The sequence below is a fragment of the Alternaria postmessia genome (assembly GCF_024291825.1).
Source record: "Alternaria postmessia strain BMP 2775 chromosome Unknown scaffold_56, whole genome shotgun sequence".
Classification (NCBI taxonomy): Eukaryota; Fungi; Ascomycota; class Dothideomycetes; order Pleosporales; family Pleosporaceae; genus Alternaria; species Alternaria postmessia.
In genome coordinates this window covers 113,027-135,224 of record NW_026260129.1, presented here as the reverse complement: position 1 = coordinate 135,224, position 22,198 = coordinate 113,027, and the positions used below count along the sequence as shown (strand labels likewise).

General features: G+C 51.6%; 10 protein-coding genes across 10 annotated transcripts; 3 read left to right on the top strand and 7 right to left on the bottom strand.

Annotated features, from left to right (window-relative positions):
- Positions 1-722: 722 nt before the first annotated feature.
- On the bottom strand, positions 723-2,311 carry J4E82_007810 (uncharacterized protein; the record flags this gene model as incomplete). The annotated part of the gene is made up of 2 exons (XM_051734051.1): positions 723-1,367; positions 1,421-2,311. 2 exons carry the CDS (start codon positions 2,309-2,311, stop codon positions 723-725), a joined length of 1,536 nt encoding a protein of 511 aa, XP_051586220.1.
- Positions 2,312-3,314: 1,003 nt separating this feature from the next.
- J4E82_007809 (uncharacterized protein) lies at positions 3,315-5,373 on the bottom strand (the record flags this gene model as incomplete). The annotated part of the gene is made up of 2 exons (XM_051734050.1): positions 3,315-4,358; positions 4,417-5,373. 2 exons carry the CDS (start codon positions 5,371-5,373, stop codon positions 3,315-3,317), a joined length of 2,001 nt encoding a protein of 666 aa, XP_051586219.1.
- A 349-nt stretch (positions 5,374-5,722) lies between these two features.
- On the bottom strand, positions 5,723-7,219 carry J4E82_007808 (uncharacterized protein; the record flags this gene model as incomplete). Its single annotated transcript, XM_051734049.1, has 4 exons — positions 5,723-5,761; positions 5,809-6,611; positions 6,658-7,030; positions 7,079-7,219. The coding sequence occupies 4 exons, from the start codon at positions 7,217-7,219 to the stop codon at positions 5,723-5,725; spliced, it is 1,356 nt and encodes a 451-aa protein (XP_051586218.1).
- Positions 7,220-7,566: 347 nt separating this feature from the next.
- J4E82_007807 (uncharacterized protein) lies at positions 7,567-9,829 on the top strand (the record flags this gene model as incomplete). The annotated part of the gene is made up of 2 exons (XM_051734048.1): positions 7,567-7,923; positions 7,973-9,829. The coding sequence occupies 2 exons, from the start codon at positions 7,567-7,569 to the stop codon at positions 9,827-9,829; spliced, it is 2,214 nt and encodes a 737-aa protein (XP_051586217.1).
- Positions 9,830-10,143: 314 nt separating this feature from the next.
- Positions 10,144-11,013, bottom strand: J4E82_007806 (uncharacterized protein; the record flags this gene model as incomplete). Its single annotated transcript, XM_051734047.1, has 1 exon — positions 10,144-11,013. One exon carries the CDS (start codon positions 11,011-11,013, stop codon positions 10,144-10,146), a length of 870 nt encoding a protein of 289 aa, XP_051586216.1.
- Positions 11,014-14,482: 3,469 nt separating this feature from the next.
- Positions 14,483-15,172, bottom strand: J4E82_007805 (uncharacterized protein; the record flags this gene model as incomplete). Its single annotated transcript, XM_051734046.1, has 1 exon — positions 14,483-15,172. One exon carries the CDS (start codon positions 15,170-15,172, stop codon positions 14,483-14,485), a length of 690 nt encoding a protein of 229 aa, XP_051586215.1.
- A 442-nt stretch (positions 15,173-15,614) lies between these two features.
- J4E82_007804 (uncharacterized protein) lies at positions 15,615-16,607 on the bottom strand (the record flags this gene model as incomplete). The annotated part of the gene is made up of 1 exon (XM_051734045.1): positions 15,615-16,607. The coding sequence occupies one exon, from the start codon at positions 16,605-16,607 to the stop codon at positions 15,615-15,617; it is 993 nt and encodes a 330-aa protein (XP_051586214.1).
- Positions 16,608-16,800: 193 nt separating this feature from the next.
- J4E82_007803 (uncharacterized protein) lies at positions 16,801-17,439 on the top strand (the record flags this gene model as incomplete). Its single annotated transcript, XM_051734044.1, has 1 exon — positions 16,801-17,439. The coding sequence occupies one exon, from the start codon at positions 16,801-16,803 to the stop codon at positions 17,437-17,439; it is 639 nt and encodes a 212-aa protein (XP_051586213.1).
- Positions 17,440-19,004: 1,565 nt separating this feature from the next.
- J4E82_007802 (uncharacterized protein) lies at positions 19,005-20,060 on the bottom strand (the record flags this gene model as incomplete). The annotated part of the gene is made up of 1 exon (XM_051734043.1): positions 19,005-20,060. One exon carries the CDS (start codon positions 20,058-20,060, stop codon positions 19,005-19,007), a length of 1,056 nt encoding a protein of 351 aa, XP_051586212.1.
- A 1,220-nt stretch (positions 20,061-21,280) lies between these two features.
- On the top strand, positions 21,281-22,162 carry J4E82_007801 (uncharacterized protein; the record flags this gene model as incomplete). Its single annotated transcript, XM_051734042.1, has 1 exon — positions 21,281-22,162. The coding sequence occupies one exon, from the start codon at positions 21,281-21,283 to the stop codon at positions 22,160-22,162; it is 882 nt and encodes a 293-aa protein (XP_051586211.1).
- Between the last annotated feature and the right edge of the window lie 36 nt (positions 22,163-22,198).

Here is a 22,198-nt window from a genome sequence, read left to right as displayed (position 1 = left end):
AGGTTAGATTAATGTGGTGCTCAACCTATGGCAGTGCCTCGGGGGCAATGACAAGGCGGGGTGGCGCAGTGCGGGCTAGCGGTGCAGGCCTTTTCTCTGCAGATCATTTGACGTCATATGGGGAAGCGTTAAAGTAGCTTCGTGTCACGAATGGAGCAGGAGCAGCATATTGACTATGGTGCTTACAGCGCTAGAAGAAGCTTCCTGCCGTTGATTTAAGGCGTCCTGCTTGGCCACGAAGAGGGCTGAAATTAGCTACTAGATGGATGGTCGATCTCGGGACTATCGGCAACGGCCAATCCTGCGGCCCATTTTGTTCTTCGTGTGTTCTTGATCGTCTCGTGATGATGAAATCCCAGTCGCTTTGTTTTGTACTTTCGATGTGCACTGCCTTCGTCTGAACAAAAGAACAAAAATATGAGACGCAAATGGAGGCTTAAGAAACCCTATTGCAAAAATGATGAAGTCACAAATATAAGACTAGAATACCGCTCATTTAAGCGCTTTACTGCGATCTAAGCAGCATCAACTTGTTCACAAGTCTCCTAAATATCAGACGATGTAGGTTAATTAAAACTTTTACACAGCACAACATGTTCCCTCAAAGAGCAAAGCTGTAGATCATTCGTAATTCATTTCATATTCATAGCATCGCCTTTATTCGCGATGATCTAGACACTTCCGCTCCTTGGACTGACAAAATCTTATCCTCTACAGAGCGCTCAGCGCGCATATTCCTCCTCATCCTTAGCAACCTTCTCGAGTACATGGTCCGTCATGAGCCCGCTAGTAAAAGGCTTCCTTGACATCTTGACGATGTCGCGAACGTTCTTGCCTTCTGTGAACATCATCTCTAGCTCCTCCAGACTGCGACCCATAGTCTCGGGGTAACCGAACCAAACGATGGGCAGGATGATAGCCGAGATGATAAGGAAGACGAGGTAGTATTGCCAGCCGATGGTTTCGATGGCGACGGGTGTTACCATGTTGACGACGAAGTTCCAGAGCCAATGGTTAGCAGTGGAAATACCCGCCATCGGCACACGAAGCCTTGTGGGCGCGACTTCAGTGCAGTACAAGAAGTTCGCTCCGAGGAAACCAATTGGGATGAAGAAGTTGAACAGGAATACGAAGAGAGCACTGGCGATCTGTGCAGACTTGTTCGATTTGGGGAAGCTGGATGCGACGGCTAGAGCCAGCATGCAGGATGCCATACCCGCTCCGCTGAACATGAAGAGCTTGCGCCGACCGAAACGATCGATTGTGAAGAAGGCGACGAAGCAGGAGAGGAACTTCCAGGTGAGGGCGCCACCGGATAGAATGCGGGAGGTTTCCGAGTCAAGACCGAGACCTTGTTGGAAGATGATCTATTGCATGTTGTTAGTGTGTGATTTTGTAGTCGATAAGAAGTGGGACTTACAGTCGAGTAGGTGGAGATGAGGTTGCTACCGCACATCTGCTGCAAGAACTGGAGGAAGATACAGAGCGAGAAGCGGTAGAAGAGCTTGTCTTTGCCCATGGTGAAGATGTCGCTTATTTTCGCTGCGCTGCGACCAGTCTCCTCAAGCGCAAGTTCGATACCGCTAATCTCAGTGGTGATCTCGGGGTCGTGCAACTCCAAGCCCTTGAAGCTCGACAGACTGACGCGAGCCTCCTCTACACGGCCCTTGGCGACCAGCCAGCGAGGTGATTCAGGGATGCTGAATACGGCGAGCATAGGGATAACGGAGATGACGGTTGGAATGGCGAGAGGAATGCGCCATTGGAGAGGCAAGTTGTCTTGTTCGAAGAAACCGAGGTTGATCCATGCTTCGAGCAGGTAGCCAAGAGAGATGAAGCAGCCGTCAAGGACAACGTGCTTACCACGGTTGGCAGACGATGAGCACTCGGACTGCCAAACGGGAACGGTAGCACTGAGAGCTCCAACTCCCCATCCTAGGATGAAGCGACCGACGACGAATTGCGCGAGCTGGAAGCTGGTGCACTGTAGGATCTCACCGACCAGAGTCAGAAAAGCGGCACCGAAGATGAGCTTTCGTCGACCGAGGATGTCGCCGATCCATGAGCAAGACAGAGCGCCGAAGAGAGCACCAATGGTGAAAGTAGCGACAACAGCACCTTGCTTGGTCGAATTGCTGCTCTTCTCCGCGCCGGTGGTATCGATAGTGTTGATCTCCGGGAAGTGGTCGTTCCAATCACGAAGTGACAGAAGACCACCAACACCAGACTGGTTGTATCCGAACAGCACAAAGGCTGGCAGAACGACGAGCAAAAGCTGCGCCGTTTGGAGAGTCTTGCCGCTGAGTCCCATGGTGAAAATTGACAGAGGGAAATGAGACAGAGGAAGGGGAGGAGAGGGACTACAGAAGGAGACGGGCAGGACAGTAGCTCAGTACTTGTACTCCAGTCCCCTTCTCCACAATATCCTGCAGCGTGGGCACTATCATGGAGACACTCCAGTCAGTGCAGTATTGAGCACTAACCTGTCTCCACCTTGGGGTTAACCACCGGAGATACAGTGAGTGTAGCCTCTGCAGCGCGCCGGATGCCTCGTTTTAGCACCGACCCCATACACCGACCCAACAAACCTCCACAAACGGCATCTGATGCTGACCGGTATGGAGTCCGAGCTTGCGGGAATTGACTCGTATGTGACCAAAAAGCAGGGCGCGTCGGCGGCCATAGTTCGGCGTCGCTCGCCTCGAGACCAGCGGCTGAGGAGTAAAATCCTTCGCCATGTCGCAACGCTATCATGCCGGTTGAGGCTTGATGTGGGCCAGATTGTACGAGAGGCTCTGCGGTAAGGATTGGAAGGATTTAAGCTTTTCCAAGAAGGCCCTAGTTAGCTTAAAAACCTTGATTCGCGTGACCTGTCATTGGCCAAGGCACAAGCCTCGGTAGTTGTTCTATCCCCACCATTGTCGTGCGCGCTCCGTAACGTCGGAAGATGGCAGCTTGTGCGAGTAACGCAAATTGCTCAACGTGGGTAGTACGCGGCCCAGATTTGATGATGAAACGAACAATAGAATCAGGGAATCAGCCTGCAAGCTCCACACCGTGGGGTCGGCTAAGAGTTGATGAGAAAGCAACTTTTGCTGAGGTGATGTAGCTGCGCATGCGGCGAGATAAGAGGTAGTGCAAGACGATAGCATAGCTTGTTATTCTTGGCCGAATCGCATGAGATGCCACTTTTTGATAGTCCCGCGTGATGGTTCCGATTCTAGCACCGTTCGGCGCCCTTGCTAGCTTTCATAACCGCAAGATCATCGGCCTCTATCCTTCTCCGTCTCCGTACTCGCACTCGAGCTTCTTCCTTAAGAACTCGCCCCACTTCGTTTCTCCGACAGTTCCGTGTCAGCTCCAGCATCTGGGGTTCTACCAAGCTCCGACGTTGACCTGACATGTTGATCTTCCACAGCGTCGGATGCTGTGTTCTCGGTCGCTTCTCGTCCGACGTCCGCAGGATCTGCGCTTCGTATGATGCCATACTCGAAGCGATCTACTACTGCCTTTTCTATATTCCTTCGCGGTTCCTCAACGCCATCTTTGTAATCGTTCAACAGTGCGACTGCTCTCTCATCACCTTCCTCGACGCACCTATAGATCAATGCCTCCCAAGTATTCCTTCTGGGCTTCATAGGGCCCTTTTTACCGGCTGTAGCACCCGTTGACACCATCTCTTCGTAGTATAGCATAGCATCGTCCAAGTCGCCAGCGGTGAGGCAAACCAGGATCAGACGGTCATATGTGAGACGACTGGGTCTGAGACCCAGCTTGACCATTTCGTTAGCCAAGAACATAGCAAGCTCTTTACGCCCTTCCAAATGACATCCTCGAAAGAGGATGTTGAAGGTGCCGGTGTTGGGGCCAGCATGAGAGACAGTATGCAGAGCTTTGTAAATTTCAATGGCTTCGTCGAGGCGCGTACGTGCGATACTGGCTTGAATACAAGCGTTCACGGCTGCGGTGGGTATCTTACGGCCTGCAGCCTCGAAGTCTTGCAGATGCCTAAAGGCTTGCATAGGTCGGCTATCTTCGTCGGGTGTTCCAGCCGACAGGTACCAGTAGAGAGGATCACAGGTCCCAGGGCCGACCTTCAAGTTGATATCGACCATGATGAGGATAACGGACAGGGCTGCTTGCAGGTCGTTGGCATTGAGATAGGCGGATATGAGCAGCTCGTAGTGGTGTGTGCTCAATGTTGTCCCTCGCTCCGTCAGGATGCGGAAAACGTCGGTAGCGAGAGGGACGTCTCCGTGTCGCGAGGCGAGGTTAAGGACGGACAGACAGGCCCCGGTTCCTGGTTTGAGGTAACCCGGTTGAACTTGTGCCGTCCATACGAGGACTGTCTCGTCGAGCTTCTCTGGCGTCAGTACGTTGTCTTTGAAAAAAGGGCCTGGCAGGTCTCCCACTTACAAGCAGCTTGTGCGATGCGGCATCGAGTAAAGCCCCCCACAGAGCACTACTGAGCTCCACAGCACCTGTCCCGCTGCTCTTGCCCTTCGCAGCTTCCTTGAGGCCCAGCACGTGGAAAGCTTCTTCGACTTCCCCAAATTCCAGCAACATCCACATAGCTTTGTCAAACAGCCAGCTCTCGACGCGCGCCTTGTTCCGAACCATTTCTTCCAATGTCATGAGTGCGTGTTCGAAGTGGCGATCGCGCAGCATTCCAGCTACGACAAAATTGCGTGCGCGATCCGAAAGGTTGAACCAGCGCGACTTCATGTATTCGAGTATTTCGTCGCGGAGGAGGTAATCGGGGTGGACTGCGAGCACTTCGAGAACGCATTCACAGCCCCGTGCATCCAGCTCGATTTTCGGCTGTCCAACCAGGGCTCCGTCCGTGTCGTTCCAGAAGCCCATTTCTTCGAGCACTTTGCGCAGCTTGCCCGCCGTGCCTGTTTTGGGGTCGACGAAGCTATGCAGTAACGCTGCATACATTTCCTTGTTTGGCTGCTCTCCTCTGTCTTTGATCAGGACTCTGCAGATGTTCATCACCTCGTCCCAGTTGCCCTTTGCGCCCTCATCTCGCGCATGTTCGTAGAGGATATATGTTGGTTGCTGCGCGAGTGCAACATTATCTCGGGTACCTCGGAGGCGCGAAGGGCGCAGCTTCTCTCCAAACGGGCGGAATCCAGTCGCAGAAGTTCCAGGCTGTGAGAAGAAAGAGTCGTTTGCGGTGAAGAGAGGGTTGGAACTGTTGTAGGCTCGTGATTGACGGCTGCAGTGGGATGCGGCATCTTTTCGCGATGCATGGCCATGTGGCAACCTAGGCCCTCCTCTGGTTATGTATGGTGTTGCTACAGCATTTGACGGAAATCCCGGACAGAGACATCGCCATAGTCCGTCGTTGACGAATGGGCGGGGTGGCATTGGCGTTGACGGTGTACAGTGCCAAAGTTTCAATGCGGGAGCATGAGATGCAGCATCCGTGCGCCGCCTCGGTTCGGCGCTGCACTACATCATACAGGATCACTAGCTGCATACAAAATCACAGGTAGGAGCTTAGTTTATTACTATATGCACACACGCACTTTTCAAGTGCTTTTCAAATCCCATACCGAATCGCAAAAGGGTATATACGCCCAAATACCATCCTATCTCATGCATAACCCGTGCCACTCTCCCCATCATATTATGTCGAAACAGCATCCTGCGTAGCGTTTCGTACCCTCCCTAAAGTGCCAAAGAAATAACTGTTGAAATCTTCACAGCCATCTGCTCATCTCCTTACGATTTGCTCCGAAAGAAGCTCCAGTACCTGTACCAGTCAGCTCATGATCGCATGCAAAGAGAGTTAGCACATACCTTTGGTGATATTACGTCCTGGTTCACCAAGTGCTTGCTCAGGATCTTGACAACATCCATTTGCTCCTCGTAGGTCAGTCCGGTGACGGCTGCTTCGATCACTCCACCGACGGTAGTGTGGTGAACAGCGATGAAACTCGAGTAGTAGAAAAATGCAATAGAGCCCATGATGAACTGACAGTCCATGCGGTCAGTCATTCCACCGTGACCGGGAATAGAGTCACCAAAGTCCTTAATCTTGAATGTGCGCTTGAGACCAGAAGCGAAGAAGCCACCGAAAGGCGCGATGAGAGACGCAAAAGTTCCGAGCATGATGACGTGGAATTGCACAGGCATGATGCTGAAGGTGCGGGGAATCGGAAGACCCTCGGGAAGGAAGGGAACAGAGTAATCGCGCGCGACGAAGACAGGGTTGGGTCGGCACTCAAGGCCAGACCAGATGTTTGCGCCAAGGTCGTTGACAGGGCAGATGAAGTACTTGTAGCGTGCAACAAAGTGGGTAACGAGGACACCCCAGAGAACGGTGAAGAACCAGGCGCCTAGGAAGCCTTCCCATGTCTTCTTGGGCGAAATCTGGATGAGGGGTGTCCTTCCAAAGGTGATGCCGCAAAGATAGGCCCAGATGTCGTTGCAGATGACCATGGAGACGGGGAGGATGAACCAGATGAAGCCTTCGAAAATGTTGTTGATGACAAAGTGTGCCTGCCCGACGATGAGGAAGAGAGCCATGTGCGTCCAGGCGAACTGGGTGAACTGGAACTTGTAGTGGCCCTTTTGCAGTGAGAAGACGAAGAAGATGAAGCCTGGAGGAGTTAGTTTAGGTGGCATGTACAGGGTTCTAGGACATACCGATAATGTACAGCATAAAGGAGATGAACCTGTGGTGGGTAGCCAGGGGGAGCAGCAGACGGTCAACCATGAGGACATGCTTGAAGTAGTATATGACACTCTCGCCGTAGAGAAAGTACATGGCAGTGCCCAGGAAGTACCAGTTGAGCGACTTGGTGAAGCGCAGGCTGCGGGCCTTGCTGGGAACGTTTGCGATTGCGATGACCTCCTTGAAGGATATGACCTGGACCGCCGTGACGATGATGATTATGAAGAGGTGGCCGGCACCCAGCGCCCAGAAGAAGCCGGCAATCATGACGAGGGTCCATACGGTGCGCGTTATGAAGTTTGCCTTTTTCTTCTCGTACTCGCTCTGGGGGGGTTGCTCGGCGGACTGGCGCGGTCAGCTGGTGGACGGGTAGGCAGAAAAGCAGCAACATACCGGAGGCGTCGTCTCCTCCTTGATGGTGGGACTGCCCGGGTCGCTGAACTCGGACATGCTCTGCGAGGGTCTCCGGGCTCTTCCATTGCTGGCGCTGCGGACCTGGTGGTTGAACTTGACGTCCTTTCTTGGACGCGCCATGGTGGGCGAGGGAGCGCCGGGTTGCGCCGGGTGTGGTGTGGGAGGATAGGGGGCAGCCGGGGGAGGACCGGACGGGAAGGCGCGATGGCGTGAAGGGTGTGTAGGGTGGAGGAAGGCGGGGTGGTGAGGGTCGAGTGTTGGCAGCAAGCTACTAGTCCGACTGACTGGGCAGGTTGTGAAATTGCGGACAAGTAACATCGGGCAGACGTCATGGCCGCCTGCGCTTAGCGACACCCTGCATGTGAATTTCCCGGCCCAACACAGCAAACTACACAACGCGTCGCGCCCCGCATTGCGACCGCTTTGGGACATGCACACGCGGACGCCAGCTGGCAGATGGTCCGACAATGGCTGACGACGACCTGGACGACTTCTCTGACGATGACTTCGACGACCTGCCCGCCAACGCGCTCGACGACCTCGAGGCAAGCGCCATCAGGGCGACACAGCAGCCACAGCAGCAGCAGCTACTGTTTGACCCAGAGGCCGACTCTGACGACTACGGCCTTGAAGATGGCGACGAGGTAGTCAACTTGGACGACGCGTCTGGTCCCCCGCGTGCGTCGCAGGACTACGACTATGCTTACGACTACGACCACAACCAGAACGGAGATGGGCAGACATACAATGGCCAGATGGAAGTGGAAGAGCAGCCGCGCCCGTCGCAGGCTGACCCCAACGCGCTACTTCAGCGTATCAAGAAGGTGCGATGCCTGCCCCTTCGGTTTCCACTCGTCTCACTAAACATCGCAGTTAGAGCAAGACAAGGCGCGCGAGAGAAGAGAAGCCGACGAGCTGAAAGGGAAGCTACAGACAAAGTCGGGCGAGGCCGACACCCTTCGAAGACGCTACGATGCCGAAAGTCGTCGACACGAGCGCCAGCTGGCCGACCAGCAGCAGGCCCACGGTACTGAACTCGCCAAACTGCGTGCCGAGATGGAGAGGCTGCGCCAGGAGAAGGAGTCGGTACAGACGGACAACATGTTCAATCAGCATGACGCACGAGAGACGAGCATCGCGCGACGGCCTGGGAGGACCATGCCGTCACGGCCAAAGTCGGGTCCGCCCGTCGTCAGTCCAGCCGGCACCCCGAAGAAGGGGCAGAAGACAAGAGGTCCGCTGGGCGATGGCTTCGCCGATGACGATGTTATCATGGCGTCACCGTCCAGGCACGGCGAGAGGCAGAAGACGGCGACACCCAAGCAGGCGGGCAAGAGGAAACGACAGACGATAGACCAGAGCCCCATACCATTGCCTGCGCTGTCGCTGAGCCAGCCACGAAGCCAACCAAAAGAAGAAGAGCCAGCGCCTGTCGCAGCACCTACGCTAGATGTTGGACTACTCGAGCACTTTCGACGCGACGATCAACGATTCACCCTTCTTCATCGTCTGCTCTCACATACGTCCTCGAATGGCACCGATCGCATACTCGAAGCACTTACCCTGCATGCATTTCCGTCTGACGTATCCAAGAAGCTGTCTTCGATTGTGTATGATGCACTAGCGAACATAGCCACTGCTGATGTGCACGAGTTAGCGCTACAGATATGTCACATCTTTCTTGATCTATGGAAGCGCTGTCAGACTGAGAAGTACTATGCTCCGATTTCGTTGATCCTGGATGCGCTGCACTTCGTTCTGGCATGTGAACCGACCGAGACTGCGGTCGGCATAGCAGACCGCGTCGTACCGCTCATCATCGCCTCCGTTGATCTTGTAGCCGATCCCATCTCGAAAGCAGCCAAAGGAGGTGAGAAAGCTATTGCCGACCTCTACTCTCCAAAGCAACGGGAAATTGCGTCTCGCATCGACGTCGAGGACTGTCTTGAACTACTGTATCTCGTTGCGAGCAGCTGTCTTTCGTCAGTAGACTCTGAAGCTATAATCCGTTTGTGGCAGGCAATACCCTCGACCTTCGCTATAATGCTCCTTGTCAAAGAGCAGCCACAATCACAGATCATGCTCATGTTGCGCATACTTGATACCTCTGCACTACCTACCTCAGTAGGACCTATAACCACTACGGATTCTCCTCAAGACAATCAAGCAAACAACGAAGATGCTCTCATCAATCGCCTCACCAATCTTTTCACCGAGATACCCAAGCTCATCCCCGATCCTGCGGCTTCTCCCAGTGCACTTCCAGCACTCTCCGAAGCAGACCTCTGGGACCTCCGCTTTCTTGTCATCTCAGTACTTACACAATTTTCTGTTTCAGAGTACGGCTCTAGTCGTCTGGCCCAGAATCGCCTTTGCATTGGCCGATTGATCAAGTACCTTGATCACTGCGTTACAAGCCTCTATCGGCATCCCATCTCGCCGACTCAAGACCGGAAAGTCGATTCCATCAATGCCACGATGAAGCTGATCTATCACGTCGCGACGACGAATGCCAACTTCGATGTCAAGAGCAAGTTGGTGAATACGCTGGGCGGGCAGCATGCCTATCTCGTTGCGCTTACCCGCTTGGCGTTTAGCGAGGGACTAGTGCTAGAAGCGGGAATTGAAGACGAGGTCGTGAACATGGCGCATGACATCCTAGATGAGGGACTGAGCATGGAAGAGGGTGATGCTTTTGGAAAAGTGTTTAGTAGTGGAAGCACTGTCTAGACGCATTGGGTAGCCATCCTCCGAACATGCGCCGCAGGTGTCAGACATGCAACGTAGCACCCACATCCTCAACTTCCAGTAGTATCACGACTCCGGCGTTCCCCCTACAGGAGCAAGCTCACACATGATTACGACGTCTATTCCTTATGGTTGTTGGCAGAAGGCATAGACATCGACATCTTGTATAATCACTCATCTGGTTCACACATAGTTGTATTACTAGGGCTCATGACGGTACTGCATTGGGCAGCGTTCAGGACATTGGAAACATTCTTTCATATCCAAACAGCGAATGTCCAACACCATCTTCAATACTAAACATGTTCCTGCGCCCATCCCAATACCTTCTTCAAAACCTCATCCCCACACTCATCATGCAACAGCTCATGCCTTCCCCCTGCATAAACACCGAACTCTTTATCCTCACTTCTTATCTCCTGCACAAACCTCTCACTACCCCTCCAATCACAATACGTATCTGCATCCCCATGCAGCACCATCGTCGGCACAGTCCAGTCTCCCACTTTCGCCATGACAGCATCCGTAACATCCACAGCCGTAGCAGCAGTCAAGAAGCAAATTGCCTTCTTCGAAAACAACGGATCAGCCAGATATTTTTCAATCTCAGGTTTACACCGTGTAAGGCCTGAGATGTCGACGTGGCGACCCGGTATAGAAACTGTTGGCATCGTGCGCGCTGCTACGCCTACCGCTAATCTCGCTGCGTAGGGGAACGGACCTGGGAATGCGGGACCGGTGAGAATTACCCCCTTTATGTCATTTGAATCCAGTGTTACGCTCCCAGCAGTAATGAGGCCGCCGAGTGAATGTCCAAACAATATCACTGGCTTCCCCAGCTTCACGGTGTGGTCGCGTAGTTCAACGTGATCAACGACGGCTTTTCCCACGTGAGCTACTGCGCGAACATCACCTGGTGAGGAACCGTGACCCCAAATGTCCATGGCGTAGACGGAGTATCCGGCGGCGAGGAAGTGTGTGATGAGGTTGTGGTGCGAGTATAGGTACCGGGATGCGTATTCCGCGTAACCGTGCTGTAAGACAATAGTTGCGGTGGGTTGGGTGTTGGGTGTCCATGTGTGCGCTATTGTGCCTGATGAGAGGGTTATGGTTGTATGGTTGAGTCCTTGGTTCGGGTCGGGGTTTAGTGCTGGGGTTGGGGGCATGTTGTCGTGGTGATTTGGAAGAGTGGTAGGTCTCCGATACAATGAAGGGACGTTCAACATGTTGACGATTGGAGTCGGTTCAAACTTTGTCCATATATCAGTCTTGCCTGGCTGGTCGTACGAGACCACTCTGTCGCTTGTCGAACTAGGCTCTCGGTCGTCTTAGGCTTCCGGACTGCCGATTTTGTGGCTGCGCTTTGTCGTTAGACATTGCAGATCATGTCACCATGTTACTACTTGTACAAGACATCATTTTCGTTGGGTACAGACGCGATGTCTGTCAGAGTGAAGTAGATTCCGTCCATGTCAACCACGTGGGGAGGGGCACAATGATGTCTAGACAGCTTTAGGCCTAGCGTGTGGGGCGCTTGCTGCGTCTCTACTCTCTGAAGCTGCAAGTTCAATGTATTGTCTTTCGACACAATCGCGTGGGCTGGCGTATGCAATAGATCCTTGGATCACAACAGGTGTAGGGGCACGATCCTTACCTCCCCACTCTTGATGCGTTCTTCCGCGTTCCCTTCGTAATACATCATACCATCGACATGAGCTTCACCAACAAGCTTGTAAGCATCTCCTGGGATGCCAAACTCACTGATGTATCTACGCTTCTCTCCCAGGCGGCATTTGCGCAGGACAAAAGGTGTCTTTCCGCCCATCAATATGGCTATGTTATCACCGCGCTTGAGGTTCCAGGGCCCAATACCGAGTTTCCCTGAGCGTGTGACAAAGAGCTGCCGGTTTACACAGGCGTTGTTAACAGCTTGGCTGTATCGCTCAATCCATGCGGCTTCTTCTGATGGGCTGTATTGCTTCCCGGGCTTGGTCAGACAGTCTGCAGCAACTGTGCAGGTGAAAGCTATTTTTCGTTCTGGGGGTGCTTCGTCAACAAAATTCGACCACTTTACCGTGTCCAAAGTGGCTCCAGGTCTATAAACTCCGGCTACTTCCACTATTTCGTCCATACCCAAGCTGAAAAGAGACAAGACTCCGTACTCAAGGCTGAAATGATATCGCAGGGACGAATTGCCTGAGGCACAGTAAGGTCTCGGCCTTCCAGGTAGTCCATGGAGCGGCCGGCTTTCTTCCACCCCAGCGATATTCAGGCTGTAGTTGCGACACCAACTTGCGCTCCTCAGTTCGGCATTAGCCGCTAATCCTAGTACTCGTAGGTTTCCGTAACAGCGGAGACAAGAGACAGTGAATTGCATGAAAATTTTCTCAGGGGTCATGGTGTAGTCTGCCTCCAGAAGCGAAGGTTGTCCAGCCTGCACCAAGCCCATTAGGCTGTATATCTTGTCTGGACCAAACGTGGCAGACTGTCCGCGAAACCTTTCGACTAGATCTAGCATGGAAAGTCGAACCTTGGAGTCTTCGTGCAGGCTGGCGCGTAGCATCTGCACAGCTGATGCGAACGCAATCCCTTGTTGATAGCATATGATGTTGGAGAAGAACATGAAATTGCTGAGCTCTCGCCACGTAACGTTAAGTGGACCCCTTTGCACGCAAACATTCTGACTAACGACCGCCTCTTGAATTACCCACACCCGCTGCCACCACTCGTGGCGCAAGACAGCATCGAGTTCTTCTTTGATACTTTTCACGTGCAATTGTGTTCGGAAGCTGCTCAGTAGCTTCTCCTTCTCGTGAGAAGCCGCATTGCTAATATGAAAAATGGTTCTGAATACGATAGGAGTCGTAGATGTTGCCTCGCCAAACCATATGATCGTTCTGGAAGCCTTACTATAAATGTCGCGCATCATCTGCACTTGTGATCCTCTTTCGACAGTATTGGATTGATCAATACACATTGCGTCAATCCAAAGAATACGATCGCGTTCGGTAAGGCGAAGCTCTCGAAGTGCCGTAAAAAGGTTGTGCGTGATCAAAAAAGGCTTTTCGTTGACCTGAACTTTGTAACGCTTTACAGACACACCCCAAACATAGCTCAATGCCTCGAATTCGAGATTGTTCAAGGGGCCAGTGACTAGCTCACATTTAATGGCATCATTGTTCTCTCCACTCTTAAGACGGACGACTCGAATGCTTCTAGAATCAATCGCAAGCGGAGAATAGGCGTCTGAGTTCTTTTGCAAGATTCTGCGAAGCTGTCTAGGATATATGACCTCGAATAGCGGGTATCTGTATGTCGAAACCCAAATAACGAAGCCGACCGAAAGCAGTGATTGTCGAAAAAGTCGGATAGGGATATTGATAGTAAGGAGAAGCAGACTCCACCCGATATATACAATCCACATGGAATACAACTTAATGGTTCCGTATGCTAAATATGGGCATGTCAATGCCAGAAAGACGAGTCTCGACGTCCATGAAAGTGTAGACATCGCTTCGGGTAGCCCTCGCCAACCTTGCATCATTGTGGGATGGAAAGACAGCGCCCACATACTGCGAGTAGCCTGGAATCTCCGTAGCAGATCTTTCGAGAAGGTAGAAAGACTGCTACTGTCTCGATCCGAGCTAAAGTGATAGATCGAGTCAAAGATAATGTACGGCGTAATCCTGGTGCCGACTGGACAACGCTCCCAGAATGTTTTGTCCATTCTTCTTATGATCCATGACATGGCTTTGATCGGATAGGTTACAATTTCTTGAGTAAAGTGTGCGAAAACAGTTGTACAGTGGTTCGGTCGAGACACTCTTTCGTGTTCCGCGTTCGGGGACGCGGTAATTTTGTTGTGAAAGTCGTAGTCGGACGTTTTGGACGCGGAAGTTTTGTACGAAGCAGTTGACATTCTAGAAATATTGATGGTAGTAGATCCACTCGTCGACTATCTGCATTGCTTTGTAGGTTGAGGGCGCGATAGATTCCCAGCGGGTACAAAAGCAACAAGAATGAAGTCTAGGCATCTACAGCAAAGGCCCGTACTGTGGTTCGAGCAAGCTCACATCAAAAACTTTATTTGTTAGGTGGTCCGCCTCAGGTTGCTCGAAGATGGTGGGTGTGCTGCGCCTTCCTCGGCATCCAGGCATACTACCCACCACGTCGCCGCCAACATAAGCCGCCACTGACGCACTGGGTCTGCACGCTTAGCGCAGGAAAACTCATTTCTTTCAACCGCATTTATTCTATAGCGATTGCGATGAGAGAGAGAGAGAGTGTGTGTGTGTAGAAAGACCACAAGGAAAGAGCTTCGCTAGCATTACAACGTAAGGGCTATGGCCTGATCGTGCTCGGATATGTATTTATAGATATAAGGCGTGCCGCATTGCTCGCTCCATGCAAGGCCTGCGATTATCGTTTCAGCATTGGTGCGAAATCGCGTTGCTATGAGCAAAGTATGCAACGCATGCTGGATCGAATGTTTGGAGGCCTTCCACTTTCTTGAGGTAACATGGGATTGCCCGGTGGAAACTGTATGACAACATTCATGGATCTTATATCAAATTGAAAATCGTTGGAAACAGTCGCTTTTGACCTCTTCTGATGTTATCCCTCATTCATAAGATTTTACAACAAGAGTCCTCCAATCACGCCAGCAACAACAGTAAGAAGGCCACCACCGACAACAGCATTAGCATCCGCAGCGCCCGTAGACTCAACCACGGAACCTGAGCCAGTTGGGCTGACACTTCCAGAACCAACTGCAACACCAGTGCTTGCAACAGATTCCAGCTTGGAGCCAGACATGCTGTGTGAGCTCTTCATCGTAGCAGAGGACTCTGCAGCCTCTGTGGTAGTGGTCTCCGCTTGAGCGTTAAGCTTGTCCGCACCAGCTGTGACCACTAAGCCAAACGTGCTAACCATATCGGCGTCATATGTCGTCGTGCTGGTGCCGGGGAAGTTGGCTTCGGTACCACTAGCACTTTCCTTGCAAACCGCGCTCTCAGCAACCACGCAGTCCATCGTAGCGGTGAAGTCCGAGTCTGGGCTTGGATCTCCCATATTGATGTTGTAAGTCGAAGGTCCGACAACGAGAGTTTGAGCAGGGAAGAGACCACAATCGAGAGATTCAGGAGCGCAGGCGAGTGAAAGAGTAGTGGCGGTGGGATTCGCCGTAATGACGGAGGCGTAGAAGTCGGTAAAGACGGACGGGGCGTCAGTGGAGCCGATACCAATCCATGGGACTGAGATGGTTGTTGAAGCCTTTTGAGCAGCAACTAGACTGATGAGGGAGGCAAAAATATATCTTGAAGCCATGATGATATGTTGGTAGTATGTAAGTTTTAACGAGAGTAGTTACTGATGCAGCGCACAGATCAAAACGAGCGACTTGGTTGGCAGAATGAGCGACGAAGAGCGATGCTTACCATTGACTTGCTAATGCGGCTTCTTAAATATAAGACTTTCGCGAAGTTGTACAAGCTATCATGAATCTAGCTCTTTGCCGGTTGTGGCGTTCTAAAGGGGCTGGCGCCTGATGTTTAGCGGCCCTGAAAATTTCCCCCTCCCGCGGACGCCTACAACACGCCAATTACCGTGCTCAAAAGACCATTAGGATCGTGAGCTATCAGGCGAAGCCGGGCCGTGCGGCCATTGTACGCCTGGTGCGACTCACTGGCTGTGCAGAAGCAATGCATGCCTGTCTGCTTGGACGTACATGAGATGCGACGTGAAAAGACCGGGCAAGGTTCGTGCGCGATCATTCAACATGCTCTTTTGGGCTATGTCCGACTCGGTCCAGAAGGTTATCCCACCAAGTAAAGTATGGCTCGTAGCCTCCGCCGCCTCGTGCATGATGAAGACTATGCTTCCGCGCACCACCGCCCCAACCCTTGGGTAGAATCTTCTCATAACCCCATGGCAGATCGAGTCCTGAATGCAGTTCGACTAACAGCCAGACAAATATAGGCACAAACAACGTTCGTGTGAAGACATGACTCTTGATTATATTTAGGCTGAAGTTGGCCAGCAGCACCAAGCCCAGACGCTCAAAGATGTGCAGCTGATTCGTGATCTGGGGGTGTATCTCGGCGTGTCGATGATGTGGAGCGTGCCACCGCTTGACTACAGGTATGACGTGTAGCGAGAAGTGGAAGAGGAAGAAGAGGGCATCGTAGAGGAAGAAGCTTGCGGCAAGCTCGAGGGCGACTCGTCGACTTGAAGGGGGGAGGTCTGGTAGAGCACGTTGTGTTTGCAGCGGCGAAGAAATCGTCATATTATGCAGGGTCGGCACCAGAAAGGTACTGCGATATGTTGAGGTGGAGTTGTTCGCAGCGATTGCAGCGGCTGCGGCGTGATAGTTGCCCGACTCAAGCATCGCCGTGAGCGGCACATCGGCAAACTTCTTGATCATGGTCAGGTCCATGAGCAGCAACGGCGTCATGTACGTGGCGGCCTCACCCCATCGCCGCGAAGGTCGTCGCATGCCGTGTGGTTTCTTCACGTCTTCCCCGTTCTTGCCCTCCTGGACGCCAAACCTCCATTGCGGGTTTCGCAGGAAGACGACTGTCATAGAAACTTCGATCGCTGCATATAGAGAGACGGTCCAGATGGTCTCGAAGGTCGAGAGGCGGTACACAGGATTCTGTATCAGCCATTGCCACAAAGGCGTAAGGACAGGCTGATACACGGCTGGGAAACCGACAGCAGAAAAGAACAGAGCTCCTAGGACGGTTCGGTACGTTGCAGCCATGAATTGTAGTATTTCAAGCGATGAAGAGCTCCATTGTGTCTATCATTGTTCTGATAATTGCCTTCGGTAGGCGTTGTCTGGGCATTCACTCTTGACGTCATCTGAATTGGAATCGGAATGGTTCCGACGGGATTCCAGTCTCTCGCCTGAACAACGATTATCGTTCTACGTTGAACTGGTACCTACAACAGCCATGCTGGACATACAGCTTCGACCGATCAAAGACACGTTGTTCGATTCTATTACACATCTCATCCCCTCCTCTCTTTCCCCGCTCGCCATCACCATTCTCGCCTTCTTCTCTGGTGTCATTTCCTGCATCTACGCCGCTTCCAACAACATCCTACTGAGCACCGCATTTTGGGCACTCAACAGAGCACTGGATTGTCTCGATGGAGCCGTCGCCCGAAAACGTAATCAGTCTTCAGATCTTGGTGGTTACTTCGACCTTCTGGGCGACTTCATTGTCTATTCAGCCATCCCAATAAGCTGCGCCTTAGCACAGAACGAGAACTTTAATGCGAGGAGGATTTGGTTCTCAGTGGCTGTCTTGGAAGCCTCTTTCCATGTCAACAACTTTGTCTTGTTCTACATAGGCGCCATCCTGGAGAAGCGTAAAGGCAGTGGCAGAGGTGAAAATACGACCAGGGTCAAAGAGCTGACCAGCGTCGCAATGCGACCAGCACTCATCGAAGGAACTGAAAGTGCAGCTTTCTTCACGGCCATGCTCGTATATCCTTGCTACTTGCAACAACTGTCTTGGGCAATGGCTCTTCTAGTGTGGTTGGGAATCGCTCAACGAACAAAGTGGCTGGTGGAATCGCTTGGTTAGATAGACAAACAAGCTACAAAGATGAAGAGGGTCTTTCCTGCTTTACAATACCTTTCTCGCACAGCCGCGAAATAACACTTCGTGCGTCTCCTTTGCACGCTGCAAGCTCTGAGTTGGTCATCACCTCCGTAAGGTTACCGCTGGCTCCTTTCGATATAATGGTCGGGTAGCGGATGGTATTGGATTCAACGAAATCCTTTATCTACGCATATTTAGTGTACAAACTCAAGAGCGTTGCATCTTTCAATAACAGACACGTACTTCATCAGACAGCTCATCCCGGTGCCACTGGACAATCTTATAGCCAGAGTCGGCTTCGATCACCTTCTTTGCTTCAAGCCAAGTTGGTGTCTCCTTCAGTGACAATCCGCCATGTGTGATATCGCCTGGTTACATCAGCATACGGTATTCTCTATTGATCACCTTAGTAAGTGAAGCGTACAGGCTGCACATGCTGGATTCTCCTCAGTAGAATGGCAAATCTTACGATATCCATATCGCAGCTTGCCAATGATGGATGCGTCGGCATTGTATAGGACATAAAGTGTACCCGACATCCTCGAAAATGCCATGTATTGAGAACCGTGTGATGATAGGCAAACCGATGTCAAGCCTCCAGGTGGTTGGGATGCAATGATCGATGACGTATATGCTGCACGGACCTTGAGTGTCTGTCAGCCGAGTGGTCTTCTCAGCAAGCCACCAAAGTCATCAACCTGGTCGTAAATACTCTCCTGAACCCATAATCGGCGTAACGCTCATCCTCTTCGACCGACAGATCAAACTCCGCTTCAATCCAATCTTTGGTCAGACCTATGTAATGCCCTCGGATCCTGTCAATCTCAACAAGGCCTTCTCAGCAGCGCATGCTACGACAACTTCCATCGCTGCATTACTGTTGTTACGGTATGCATCATGGCCAGTACCTCTGCCGAGGAGCGCATCTACACAGGACACGAATGAGAAGGAGCAGCACCTAGACGACACGCAAAATCCCATGATCAATGGCCACAATCGTATGGCCAACGCGCTGACCGCATGGGAAACGGTATACCTACTATACGATACCTACACTATGGTTCGCACATATCGCATGAAAAACCGATTGTCATTTCGCGCTGCTTTGGGCGTTGCGGCTCGCTCGTCGCCTGTCGCTTTCGCCCATCATGTGTTGCTCTCATCCGCATTCCTCGTATTGCAAGCATATATTGCAGCGGGCAAAGAAAAAGGGATGTGGGTGATCACTGCATTCTTGCTAATGAATGGCAGTACACCATTGATGCATGCTCGATGGTGGAATCGGCAACAGACAGGAACATCAAATACTGCAATCGATGTTGCTTTTTTGACTACGTTCGCCGCTTCAAGATTTGGTGTTGTTGTTTGGATCTTGACAAAATACGGCCAACATCATGGTATCGGCCCATGGCAATCATATACAATGCTGAGGAAACGATGTCAAATCGGGACTGCTATGCTAGTAGGGTTGAATGGTCTCTGGTGGACCATACTGGCTGTCAATGTAGTAAAGAGGAACATCAAACGACGACTATATTGAGATTGTCTCATGTGGAACTACGCGATACACGAACCATGATAGGCTCCGATGGTCTTTGCGTGGGCAACTGCTTCATATGCTGAGCCCAATCCTCTGGCCTCACCGAATGATTCGGTTCCCACCCCAGCCAACCGCGCACCCCATGCGATGCAACATTGCCATGTATACCGATTCCGAGACGTACGAATGTGTCTGCTACAACCAGAGCAATCTCGCGAATCGCGTCGCGACCCAAACATGTCTTTAGACCCGCCCCGAAAGCTACACCGGGCGGTACACTCTCGTCCAGATATCGGTTCGCGTCAAACACATCCCAAGACGATCCATAAGCCGTCGGATCACGGCCACTGCCTACGAAGTAGAGCCAGCAGTCCCATCCTTTTGGTATCTTTATGTCAGCCTGATCTCCTGGTGATGAGATGATATTATCTCTTGTGGACCGTCTCATGATGCCTACAATGGGTGGGCTGAGCCGCTCTGTTTCCATGAGTATGGCGCGTAAGCGTAGCGAAGTTCTGTCAGGATCACCTCCACTAGCCAAAGACTCTGCTAGCGACTGGCCATCATTTGTTTGGTACAAGAACAGGTTCAACAGCAAAGCTGTTAAGAGAGACGCCAGCGCTTTGACTGCAAGGCTGCTCGTGAAAAGGACAGAGTGCTTTGCTACATCCTCCAACTCGCTGTCATCTGCAGTAGCAAATGGGCACGCACTTTTTTTCTCTTTCAGATGCTGCGAGATCCTGGCTTGCAGCTTTCTGTTCGCCTCTTTGCCCTTCTTGCGAGGTGAATGCCAGAAGCCTGTGTTGACGGTCACCGGAAACAACGAGAACTGGCCTCGAAGTAAGTCTTCCTGCAAACTTTCTATCGTATCAAATAAACTGCTGTTGCTGCCGAGGTCCAGAAATGTTCCAAGCAATATCTTCCACGAAAGCGTCTTTAAGGACTCGTACATGTCGATTTCCGATATTGAAGGTTCAGAGAAATGCTGATCAGTGTGCAAACCCACTACAGAACGGAGCATCTCTTTCAAATCCTTCATTCTTGTTTCCCATGTTTGACGCATGGAAGTATGTTTTTCACCATCTGTCAGTAACAAGTTCGGTGACGGAAAGAATGGTGCCATCAGCTCAGAGTACGCGCCACAGGCTTCATATCCTGCCGCATCCTGGGCGAGAACTTGATGAATCTGCGCATATGAAGAAACAATAGCGACATTGCGATTTAGCACTTTCGCTCGAACTATTGCCCGGTTCTCCACAGCTTCTGGGTGTTCTTTTTGGAAGGCGAGGATACGCGATGTGATGAATGACTCTGGCGAGTTGTGAAAAGAAAAGCTCTCGGCAAACCCTCGCAGTGTCGAGGAACTACCTAGAGGAAGTTGTGGTTCTGGCTTAGACATTGTGAGCTTTGGAATTGGCCACTGAGTCCAAACTGCGGCAACGCTTGACCCCATATCACGACGGTTGTATCGGCTGCGGGGTGTTGTGGTTGTTACGTCATCGACTTTGCGCCACGGCTTGGTAGCTACAAAGTCTATACATGATCCCTCGATATCTTTGAAAAGTGTTCGCGTGTTACGAACGTTGCACCATGGCATCCGACACCAAACAACCGTACGATCATGCAACAAAAGGTCCGTCCGAAGATGAGGCAATACCTTCCGCACATCCGATTACCCAGAAACGGCCACTACTCTATAACATATACGCATATATCTGCATCCTACTCTTATTAGTCAACTACTTTCTCGCCCAGTACGACAAGTTCATATTATCATATTTCCAGACTTCTGTACTAGCTGATCTTTCACTGAGCTCCACACAATATGGGCTCCTCTCCGGGTATGCAACAGGGATTGTCTACGCCATCCTCGCTTTACCTATCGCTTTCCTCTCTGACTACACGTCGGCTCGTGTGTGGGTCTTATGTGTCACGGCAGCATGGTGGAGCTTATGTGTAATTTTTCAGTCTCTAGCGAACAATTTTGGTCAGTTATTTTGCGCCAGACTTGGAATGGGTGTTGGGCAGGCGAGCGTTGAGGCAATATCTATCAGCCTCATCAGCGACTTGGTAGGATGGAGAAATGTATTCATTGGAGAGAGCATACTCTATGTGGGGGTATACATTGGCGAAGCCATCAGCGGTCAAATCGCCACTGCCTTTACAGAGACTGGTACAAGCTGGCGCATTGCCTTGCGAGCGATCGGCATCACGGGATGTGTCGTCGCAGTACTGTTACGAATCTTTCTGCGGGAACCAAAGAGAAGAGCAAGCCTGGTGCAAATGAGCAGAGAAGATCGTAACAACAACGTGAGCATGGAGTTCGCAGATGTGCCAACCCACTCTCGAGGCACTTCAAGACTGCAGGCCGCCAAGTCTGATCTGGTTGCTACCTTCACATACATCCTGCATATGAACTCATTCTGGCTTCTTGTCCTCTCGGCTGGTTTCCGTCAATTGAGCGGCAATGTCTTCGGATATTACATGCCCAGCTATCTCGGCGACACATACCCTTCACACACCGAGATCTTCTCCCGCTATGGCATCATCGTCGGTGTCGTAGGATCAGTCGCAGTGCTAAGTGGTGGCATCCTCACGTCGGTGCTATGGCCACGTACCCAGCTAACACCAGTTTACCTGACCGGCATCGGAGGCATGATAAGCGCGCTTTTCGTCCTCCTCATGGTCTTCTCGCGCGATATCGCCGGCGGCTCGGAAGACCGAGGCATCAAAATTCTGTACGGCGTCATGAGTCTTGCATATCTCACTGCAGAACTATGGCTAGGCTGCCTCTTTGCGCTCATTGCGTTGCTTCTTCCACCGCGCTACAAGACGTTTGGTCTTGCCATTTGGGGCAGCGTACAAGTACTGATCTATTCGTCAGGACCACAGATCATCGGTCTAGCATTGATGAACGAGGAAACAGCAAGTGAGAGCTACAGGAAGGCTACGCAATTGTGCTTGGCAATCATTATCCCTGTTGGATATTGGCTTGCCGGTGTCGGATTTTTACTCTCCATACCATTGGTGAAGAAAGACTTGAGAGAAGAATTTGTATCGGGAAGGTTGAGTGGAAGAAGGAAGATTAGATCAGCCATCTTTGCTGGAGTATTGGCAGTTGTAGTCATAACATTGTTTGTTGTGAGTTTGGTATACCAGGCGTGAATGCCCTCGTTGGTATATACATGTAGCAGATCAATA